Genomic DNA, 10,368 nt, shown 5'->3' on the forward strand with positions numbered 1-10,368 from the left:
ATGTTTCAACGTCCTAGTGTTTGTTTTTGTTGAAGGATGTGTCAGTTTTTCAAAGGCTGTACCATGGCATTTCACAATGCATATGCAATACTTTAGTTAGATTCCTCCTACTCTCATTCTTCTCACTCCCCATCCTGGTAATTCAACAGCTTTTGGTGAGCTATCTCAGTTCACAGGCACACTGAATTTCAGTATTGTCCACCCTCTAAGATTCTCTTTTCCTCCTCTCCTTCTAATTCCTTCAAACATCCTCGCCATTTTAAATGTGATATTTTCCTAGATCCTGTGTCTATGTGTATGCTCATCTTTGAGCTCTCACATCTACATATAATAGAAAACCTGCAACTTTTTTTCCTTCTGAACCTGGCTTACTTTACGTGATATAATGTTCTCCAGATACATCCATTTCCCTGTGAGCAGCATAATTTCATTTGTCTTTATGGATGAATAATAATACTCCATTGTGTTTATGTTCCATATTTCTGTGATCCATTCATAATTTGTAGATCATTTGACTGTTCTAGCTTCTTATCAGTCCAGGGCTTTGAATTCAGGCCCTTGGGCTGGCTAGACAAATGCCTGTAACACTCAGGCGTGCCTCTAGCCCTTCCTTACTTTTAATCAGACGCTTTCTCTAAGGAGTGTAGACCGTGTCTAAACAGAAAGTTCTTTGATTGTGAATCTCCCTTGCCTGAGACTCTCCCTGATTGAAGTTACAGATTTAAAGATAAATGTTTCCTTTCAAAACCAGCATCCTAGTAGAGAGTGGATCTTTTTATGTCTTTTATGCCATCCTATATAATTTTTCTTTGAGAATTGCATATCCACATACCCATTATTAGTTGAATTTTGAGTAGTTTTCTTTGTTTCATCCCCTTCCCTTTTTTTTTTACCCCTTCCTCCTTGCCTTCTATTACCCATTGGTGAGATTTGAGCTACTACTGTTTATTTTATAATGAATCAATTTAGTGAAATATTGTAATATTCCTAATAGCTTTTCCATTGATCCATTCTCTGCTTTTCTGGTAAACAATTATATTTTCAAAGAAATATTACTTTACTACCTACTCTTAAATACTTACAATTTATTATACTGCTTAATTATGTGGATGAGTTCTCCACCCCAAATTACTCAATACCACAGCTATGGAGTATACTCTTGTTTTCTGACAATCTTCTCTGTTCAGCTAGCTACCTGCTTTCCTCTTCCTGGACCTCAGAGACACCCTCACTGTCAGTTGTCATGGCACTGAGCCTCATCACAGTGTCTTGTGAGGGATTACTAGTGTTTTATGGGTCATTGCTTGTGTTGTGTTCCCAGATATCCTCTGTGTGCTGGGTTCCATTCCCCCACCATCTGAACCCTGATGCTCTTATTTCTCACTACTTTTGCCTCTGGTACACTTCAACCAGTTCCTGGGAGAAGGTAGATGAGCTCCTGCACTCACCAAGAAACCTAACTCCAGAGAAGTTGGGATAGTGGTTATTGTTGTTCATTTCTGTATTCCCATTATATAGAAAGGGACAACTATCCCTGTGAACTGGTTCTTCATCCTTATCAAAATGTGGGCAGCTGTGACCAGTTCACAAAGAATCTGGAATCAAACAGCTGATTAGCACAAGCTCTAGTTTCCTAATTTATAAAATGAGGACCAAAATAACACTGGTACTTAAATGACAGTGTAAAGGAACAAGCTCGCCATAGGTTCTGCTTATTTGTGAAAGCTTTGCAAACGGCGCAAGTTCTCATTATTCTGTTACCATGAGGTCCTTGGTTAAATATTTCACTAGTTCCTATTCTTCTGCTTTGGTAGGAATTCACTTTGATTTTCTTTTGCCCATCATGTGACTTCTTTCCTCTCCCATGTTCCTACACAAGTTCATCTGCAAATCCAGAAATTAAAGTTAACATTGAAAAAAATAGAGTTTTCATTTGCCAATAAAAGTGTGTCCCTTGAGGAAGCTATGTCCTTCTAATCAAAACCTACCACTCCCTTCTCTTCAAAGACAGGCCCCTGGAGTTTTAGACTTACTGATCTCAGTTAATCTAAGCTTTGAAAATATGCAATTTAGGAAAATGCTATTCAAACTTGAACTGAGTAATATTTTATTAATATGTAGGAAATGTATTTCCTTCTCCTCCAATTTCTAATTAAATAGAAACTCACATTTGAATAAGGATCAGCCATGTTTGGTTCTGGCTGCTTAAATTCCTGCAAAAATAATCCCTGTACTGGCTTTTCAGAGACACAAGTCTGTCCCTGGCCTTGTTCTCCCACTTAATTGTGTCAAGGAAAGACAAGATTGTACCATTTACTTATTTCAATATTGTAATTTTAATGCTCAAAGGCAGTTCCTTTATATTGTAGAAAGAAAAATAAGAACTAAATTAAAATCGTTCTTGTCCTTTTTCCAACTCCAAAGTAAAAAATGTCCTTGAAAGGATACACGTTTTAGAGCAAACCAATTTTTAATGCTAGGAAATTGTTAGATAATAAGAGAGGGAGGCAGTGACAAGCTTCTCATACACTCTTCATGCGGAGATCCTCACCTATACAGGGAGGAGACAGTGTTGTAAGGAGGCAAATTACAACAAGGTCTTTAGGGCAGATTCGAACTCTTGACTGCCAACATGGTAAGGAGAGAAAACTTTTACCAAGATGCAAGATTAAAAGAGACCAGGTGAGGTTGGGCATTATAGGAAAGGAGAGGCCTCGAGACTAAGCCAGACCACTGACATCAGCCTTGGACTTCTGAACTCTACAACAATGCAAGAAAACCTGCGATGTTAGCCACAGGCTGCACAATGTTGGTACACAGCCCACTGAACCAGACAGAGGCCAGGTGGGAAATGAACTCCTGAGCCCAACAAAAACAACACCGCCTGTGCTCTGACCTGTGCTAGTGACATCACGCAGCGTATGCTCTTCAAAGGATCTTCAGAGTTAGTGCCTTTTATTCCATAATTTTATCTGTAAAAGTGCTCTTTAGTCTCAACTGATAGAGAATGTGCAACTTTTATTGTTTATAAGGAATAAACAATAATATTTTATTTTTAGTTATACAAAACAGTTATTTATCATAGCTACAGATATGCAATGTTATGTTAATGAGAGTAGACAATATTACATACCTTCATTTTCATTGCTTCAAGTTTAATAAACTAAAGCTCATAGAGTATGGCTGTCTTAAAATGCGGCAGCACATAATATGATATAAAAATTGAATTTAAGTCAAGCCACTTATCAATCTCATTAAAAAAAATAATGCTGGGTGTAGTGGCTCACTGCTATAATTCCAGCCACTCTGTAGACAAGAATCAGAAGGATTATGGTTCAAAGTGAGCTGAGGCAAAAAGTGAAATCAGTGAGAATTCTGCCTCAATTAATATGCCAGGAATATTAAATAATATGCCAGTCTATCTGTATCCCAGCTGCATGAGTAGCCCTGGGCAAAATCACGAGATCCACCTGAAAAGTGACTAAAGCTAAAAAGGATGTGGGCCATTGCTAAATGATAGAATGCCACACCGTGAGGTCAAACCCCTGAACTGTCCATCAGACAAGTGCAGTACAGTAACATCGTCAGAGTCGTCTGGCCCTGACCAGCTCAGCTTGCCCCCAGTGGCCATGAACGTCTTCCTGGGATCCCACAGGCCTTCTTTTGTGGCAAACCATCTGTCTCTAAGTGGGACCCACCTTAACCAAAGAGTTGTATAGCTTCACAGAAGATGGGGCGTGCCCGAGCTGGGGACCGACTAACCCGAGCTGACTCCATCTGGAGTTATAGTTCAAACCAGAGCTCTACGGTCTGCAGCACAGACCATTTCCATGCTCAGGTTCTCTCCCTGACTGTTTCTCTGGATACGCCCTTTCTCCTGACAGCACACCCTCAACTCGTGAACGCAGGCCTTTAGATGGCTCTGCGGTGGCTCTTTCTACCCCGAGGGGCCTCCACTCCGTGGAGTGGGAAGTAGGAATGATGAAAGGAAGTCTGTTCTATCACCAGAGACTCTGACTCCCTCGCTCACCAGCCTGCTGCAGGGAGAGCCCATCCATGGTGGAAGGCAAAGGACTGACCGATCCTGTCTAACTCACGGCAGCACCACGGCCATCGGTGCCCTCTCTACCGCCTTCATCCCTCCTCATGGAGCAGGACAGACGCAGGAGAGGCAGGGCTAGTTCCCCATGGGTATACACAGCAAGTGCTTTGGCTATTACAAAGAGAGCTGTGGTACTGAGAAGAGGTGAGATGCTCATATTTAATCACGTGAGACAGGACAGGCAAAGTATGAGTTAGCCAGGCTTCTTGGCAGCATCTGAAAACCAGCCATTCAATTGCTGCTGAAAGGAACTCAGAGTGAAAATCCACACACAGGTCTTAAGAGTAACAGAGGCAGAAGTCTAAAGGAGGTCGAGTCCCTGGCCTAGCAGGCATTCCGTGCCAACGTCATTTCCTGACGGGCCAGAAGTAGGCACTCTGAGGCTTTGAGAGCATGTCTCTGCATGATCTCTAGGTAATGTGGGTCTTTGTCCTCAAACCGGAGAGCCTGAGCTACTTCTGCAGTCACAGGGAGTCTAGGAACTCAGGGACAGCTGTCAGCTTGCAGTTTGGCCCCTGGAAAGCCATATAGATTGCAGTGGAAAAAAGAAGACTGTCACATGCCTAGCTAGGATGCGCACTGCCCATCACCGCGGTCCCAGAGTGCTCTCTGGTGCGAGGGGTTTATCTATTTGGTGAAGAGCAGCAGAGGTGAGTCAGCGCTCACCCTCAACCTGTGCACAGAGTGGACTCACAGACAAGGTGATGCAGTACAGAGGGACAGATAGAGCAGGACAGAGGTGCAGACGTGGCGAGAACTACACAGCGTGACTCTCCACAAGGCTCACCCGCATGCTGTTCCTGAGGAATGTTCAATTATTGGGTATGAGAGGTCTGACAGATGCTCTTTGGGACACAAGCCACCATTCACAGGTGAATACCGAGCTCCTTTCAGCTCAGGTCTGGCAGCAGTTCATCTTACAAGAACTGGCAAGTACACCAGGCGTGAGTTTGTCTGTCCAGCTCCCAGGGTTTCAGACTCCATCACCGCTGGCAAAAATAATGAGATTCCACATCACCTTGGCGTTGACCACTCTGCAGCAGAGGGACTGAGTCAGTGTGAACATGAACTGTACACAGTTCCATCCAGGTGACAACTTGACCCAGTTTCATCTCCTGAGATGACAGGCCACTCATTTGGAGAAGGCACCTGAGTATGGAAGGCATCCTTCAGGATCAGGTTTAATCCCTCAACTACTAGACACTGTTCAGTGTAAGGAGGCTGATGTTCAATGTAATTGCTAGTGACACACGTTCAGAATGTGTGTGCTTTGCCTTCCTCTAGTGTTGAGCTCTGGCTTCCTGAAGGATCTGAGTCCTGGAGGGAGGGAGTGCATTTCCCAATGGAGACAAGAGACATCCTATTCAAAGCACAACTAGATCTGGTGACTGGCCCCTTTGGGCGTCGTGAGCCACAGATAAGTGGGCATAGAGGAGTTACCATGTGGGTGGATAGCATGGAGAGGAGCTACCCGCTCGGAGGAGTCCGTTGACCCTGGTCTTCATCAGGATATGAGATTCCCACTGTCACCAGGCATTGAACACACATTTCGGGCCCTCAGGCTACTAGGTTATTCTGTGCCTTGTTTTCATTGTAAATACACACATCTAGCAACCAGGGACTGAGAGAAGCCTTGTAGACAATGACCCCGCAGAGCCACCGGCAGACAAGCCACAAAGATAAGTAAAAACACCACCCATGGAGCAAGGGAATACAGAACGGAGGCAGGAAACAAAGAGAAAAGTCATGAGTTCCTCAGCACCAAATGCAGCATCAGAGCTGTGTTCGGCCCCACAAAGGCCACTGCCAATGACCATGAGTCAACTGAGCAAAAGGAGAGAAAACGCCTAAGTGGAGAACCACAGGAGGCATGCATGGTCTCCCACTCGGGTGGCACGATCGTGGCCATGGTCATTGCCGCAATGACCCCACACCTAGAGAACCGTCCTGCTACCACCCTATCTCTCAGGAGCTACCATCTACACTACCAGGTCAGTGACAGAATAACATAGGAGCTATGAAGCCTCCACCTAGGACCAACTTACTGACGTCCCGTGGTATATGAGTTATGCTTAGATGTTCCCAAGGATAAATCTACATTCCAGCAACGACCGTATTGAGGCTCAGGGCTCCCCATAGTACCTCAGCCCTTCCAGCCCCTCCTCACCCCTGCCTTCTGCCAAGAGCATTCCTTCCGTAAAATTCCACTTTCACAAAAGCTCTCTTTCCAGCTTCTGCTTCTGGAAAACTCAACCTAAGTTAGACCCCCTGATCGTGTTACGTCCCCACAAATCCCAGGGTCCAACACCCTGGGAAATGTGTACTTTGTATGCACGTGCATTTTACTCCATATGCTTGTATATCCGAATATTTATGACATTTATCTAACTCACATAACTCAGTTCGTGACTTTCTGTAACTTGCTTTTTTTCCCCCACTCTCAAAGTTTCTGCGATTTACATACATTTATGTAAGTCTATATATTTGCTTGATTTAATCACTGAACTCTTTCATTTCATTGCATTTATTAATTTGGGTTACTTCAAGGTACTTTTTATCTTTCTATTACCCCAATCTGTTCCTGCGATGAGTATTCCTTTACATGAAAACATTTATCTAAATGTAACTTCTCCCTGGAGGAAAACTAGTAAGTGAAAATGCAGATGCCTCCTTGGCCTCACTGCTAAAGTTAAAAAGGAAATGAATAAATGTGGTCCACATGACTCACACTAGGATAAAAATCCCTTACACCAGCACGGAGGCACTCACCCTCACCGCTGTGCACACTGGTTTCCACGCTGGGATCCTCTGGTCGGGAATGCTGTGTCACATGGATGATGAAGTCCTAGTGGCACCTTCTGGTTTCTCCAGTTGGTGTTCCTCCAGTTACCATTCTTGCTCTATCAGAGCGGGCAGGTATCTCCATGCAGGCCCAGGTCTGGAAGGACCTTGTCATGGTAGGCCTGACAATGGCTGTGAATTGGTGGTAATTAGGTCACAATTAGTGTGACTTCACGGCTATTAACTCACCTCCTTGCGAAGAAGGATTCTCCAGTGCCAGTTCACCCCGGTGTCTTCCTGTGCACCTCAAACTGCTGGTGTCCAGTGTCATCAGGATAAGGTGGTCTCTTCTTTCCTAAGCAAATGGATAATGCCGATTATAGCTGATTTTCTTGAGGTTTTCGAGTAGATCATGATACTATCTCTATACAATCATTCCTACTACCATTACTCTCCCTACTATCTTCACTAAAATTCTTACTATCCTGTGTCACCAATAGAAGTCTCAAAATTCTTCATGTTTATCAAATTGTGGCCATTTCAGGCCATATTCCATATTTTAAATAAGTGTAATATGTTTTGGAATTTGAATATTAGATCTTTATAAATTAGGAACATTTCTTTCTTTTCCTAAGACACTAAGTTTATTTTTTTGTTTGTTTGTTTTGTTTTGTTTTTTTGATCGTGGGGCTCAATTCTGGGCAGGGGCGCTGTCCCTCAGCTCTTCAGCTTAAGGCTAGTGCTCTACCACTTGAGCCACAGCACCACTTCTGGCTTTTTCTGCTTATATGGTGCTGAGGAATCGAACCCAGGGCCTCATGCATGCAAGGCAAGTGCTCTACCACTGAGCCACCTTCCCAGCCCCTACTAAGTTTATTTTTAATAAAAGTGCTTACTATCATTAAATGTTTTTCACATTGAAATCATTATGACTTTTCTCATTTTGTCTCTCAAGATCATTAATTACACTAATTTTACAATATTGAAAATGTCTTAAAATTTCATAAAACCCAAATTTTCACCATCTATTATTAATATACTGTGAAATTCTTTTAGCCAATGAGGTATTTAAATTTTTGCTCCAAACTCCATTAATATAGAAGAGAACTGTTTTTCAAAGTGGTGTAGAACTCCTCACACATAAAACTTCTCAGACTATGTAGGCTTCTCAGGGAGGAAAACTTCAACCACTATCTTAGCTCCTTTAGTGCTTATTGATCTGTTCGAGGTCTTTTTTTTTCTTATTCTCAGAGAGAAAAGTAACTTACCCAATTTTCTGGGGCCATTTACTGGCAGAAGAAAGAAAATTTCGTTCAGGTCTCTCGTTGAGTCCATTGCTTCGAGTCTTAACCACTACAATAACTATTTTATACCCATATCTCATTGTGAGACACCTGCCACACGTGAACCAGGGAGGAAATATTAAATAGATAAAACAGTGAAACTCGTGTATTTAGAAGATGACTTTGTTTTTAGCCTGAAACATAGATTGAAGGAAGACATAAGAGAGGAGTAAAACATGACAGTGGCTGGACAGAAGTTGCGAAGTATAGATTGTAGTGGAAATGAAAGAAAGGAATAGGCTAGCTGGTCAAAACAATGCTGAGTGAGATTTCAAAATAAATGAAAATCTGTGAAAATGTGAAGCTAAGACACACCGTTTCTTCAGCAGATAACAAAGCAAGACGCCTATCAAGTGAACAAAAAGGCTGGCGGGAAGAGCTAGTCATCACCCCTCCCGCGGGATCTGTCAGGGGAGTTTCTCTCCTTCCCTCCCTTCTTAGGTTTCTGAACATGTGGAGGGAGGGCCAGAGTGGGTATTTTTGTCTCCTCCCTACTCTAACTTATGCCTCTCAAAAGACGGAGAAAGGACTTAAAGGATGTCTCTGTCTGATGTCCTTGCTCTTCCTTTCCTCCCTCTTCCTCCCTTTTCCTTTAGGGTCAGCTCTGGTTCTTCCCATGCCCAAGCCCTTAGTTCTCAAATCTGGAGCAGTGAGCCCTGGGTGAGGCCCCTGCTCAGGCCAGCCCACCCTGCAGGAAGCCACCGAGCGTGCTTCTACAGGAGAGAGCTTTGCTATTGGGGATAAGCCACATTTTCCAAAACATCTTTGCTATTACAAAGGCTGCATTTGGCTTTTCAACTTGCTCGTTCTTTTGTCCTACTGGCAAAGTAATTTGAAGCTCAGGGAAAGAAAATGAGTGCTATATTTAGCTCCCCCAAACACAAACCAAGCATTCGACTCATAAGGTGGAATACGTGAATGTTTACAGCTTTAAAATCAAGGGTTGATTTGCTTAAAACAGAAACAAGAATTTCTTAAAGCACTTACATAAAAGTGAACTGGAAAAACAATGAAGGAAAACTGAGCTTGCAGATCTACTTTGACAATTTCTTATCGAAGAAGAGACTGAGTTCCAGGACCAGGAAACTTATTTCAAATGATATGAAGGAATTCAGAAACCAGAGGAAAAGGAATTGATCAGTGACTATAAAAGTCCTGGCAGGGTGGGTTGGTATGAAGGATGCAATATGCAAACACAACACTTCAAACACTGTGTATTTACATGTTGGGAGACAGAAGCACCCTGGTGGTTTTCCAGTGATTTCTAAACACCAGGAAATATAAATAAGACCAGACTTCAGGCATCCATGTTTCTAACACCTACAGCATCTAATTTAAAAAAATTCCTGGGACTTTACAGTTCTAGCATGATCACCTATGTTGCCCCTACAGGCCTCCAAGCTTGCAACTTACATGGAAAGCTAATAAATAGAACATGGACACAAAGGTTTGTGCCAAATGTATACATATATGTAAATGTCCCAAGTGGACAAAAGAAGTTCATTAGAAATTGCAATAAAACCTTTCTACACTTGATTTGCAATTTTCAGCTATTGCTTCTTCACTCCTTCAAGGTCAAAACAAAATACCCACCAAAACTAACCCTCAGCCATTCAGTACTTCTATTCTTGCTTCTTTTAGCTTTGGCTTGCACTTTCTTGGGTGCTTTTTAAGTGCTATTTTTATTTCTGCTTTTATATTTTGCTAAAAACTTACATAGCATTTAATATAGAGGACAAACTTGCTGAAGTAGGATTTGATTTGAGAGCAAAAGTATGATTTGACTTGAATTTTACATCTTGGTTTATCCCCATTTTGAAGTTCTAAGTGTAATCAATGTAATTCTAACTATAAAGAGAATCACAAGTTCCATCTCAATGGGAAAGAGAATTGGTTTGCATTTTCACCATTCCCAGTGCTATTAAATTATATTTCATGTTGCAGGTATATTTAGCTCAAGTGCTACATAAATGTACTATGCTGTCCCCTGGGGAAATGGAGAGTACATGCTCTGACTTTCCCCAGTTGCAACCCAGACAATTACTGGGGTAAGAATATAGACTGGAAAGGCACCAAATATGTAGATCAAAACTTAGTGCACAACAGTCAACATTCCTAATTATTACATTTTCAATGCTCTGA

The 10,368-nt window shown here is 42.3% G+C and overlaps 1 protein-coding gene across 1 annotated transcript in view; it reads right to left on the reverse strand.

Moving 5' to 3' along the window:
* The window catches only part of LOC138827050 (uncharacterized), a 73,946-nt gene that overhangs the window by 27,505 nt on the left and 36,073 nt on the right, over window positions 1-10,368 (reverse strand). The window contains exon 6 of the mRNA XM_070022573.1: window positions 7,133-7,238. Within this exon, the coding sequence (XP_069878674.1) occupies window positions 7,165-7,238 (74 nt within the window). The 3' untranslated portion in view covers window positions 7,133-7,164. The remainder of the gene's footprint in view (window positions 1-7,132; window positions 7,239-10,368) is intronic.

Source organism: Dipodomys merriami, unplaced genomic scaffold (genome assembly GCF_024711535.1).
Source record: "Dipodomys merriami isolate MVZ:Mamm:240054 unplaced genomic scaffold, mDipMer1.0.p SCAF_15, whole genome shotgun sequence".
NCBI lineage: Eukaryota > Metazoa > Chordata > Mammalia > Rodentia > Heteromyidae > Dipodomys > Dipodomys merriami.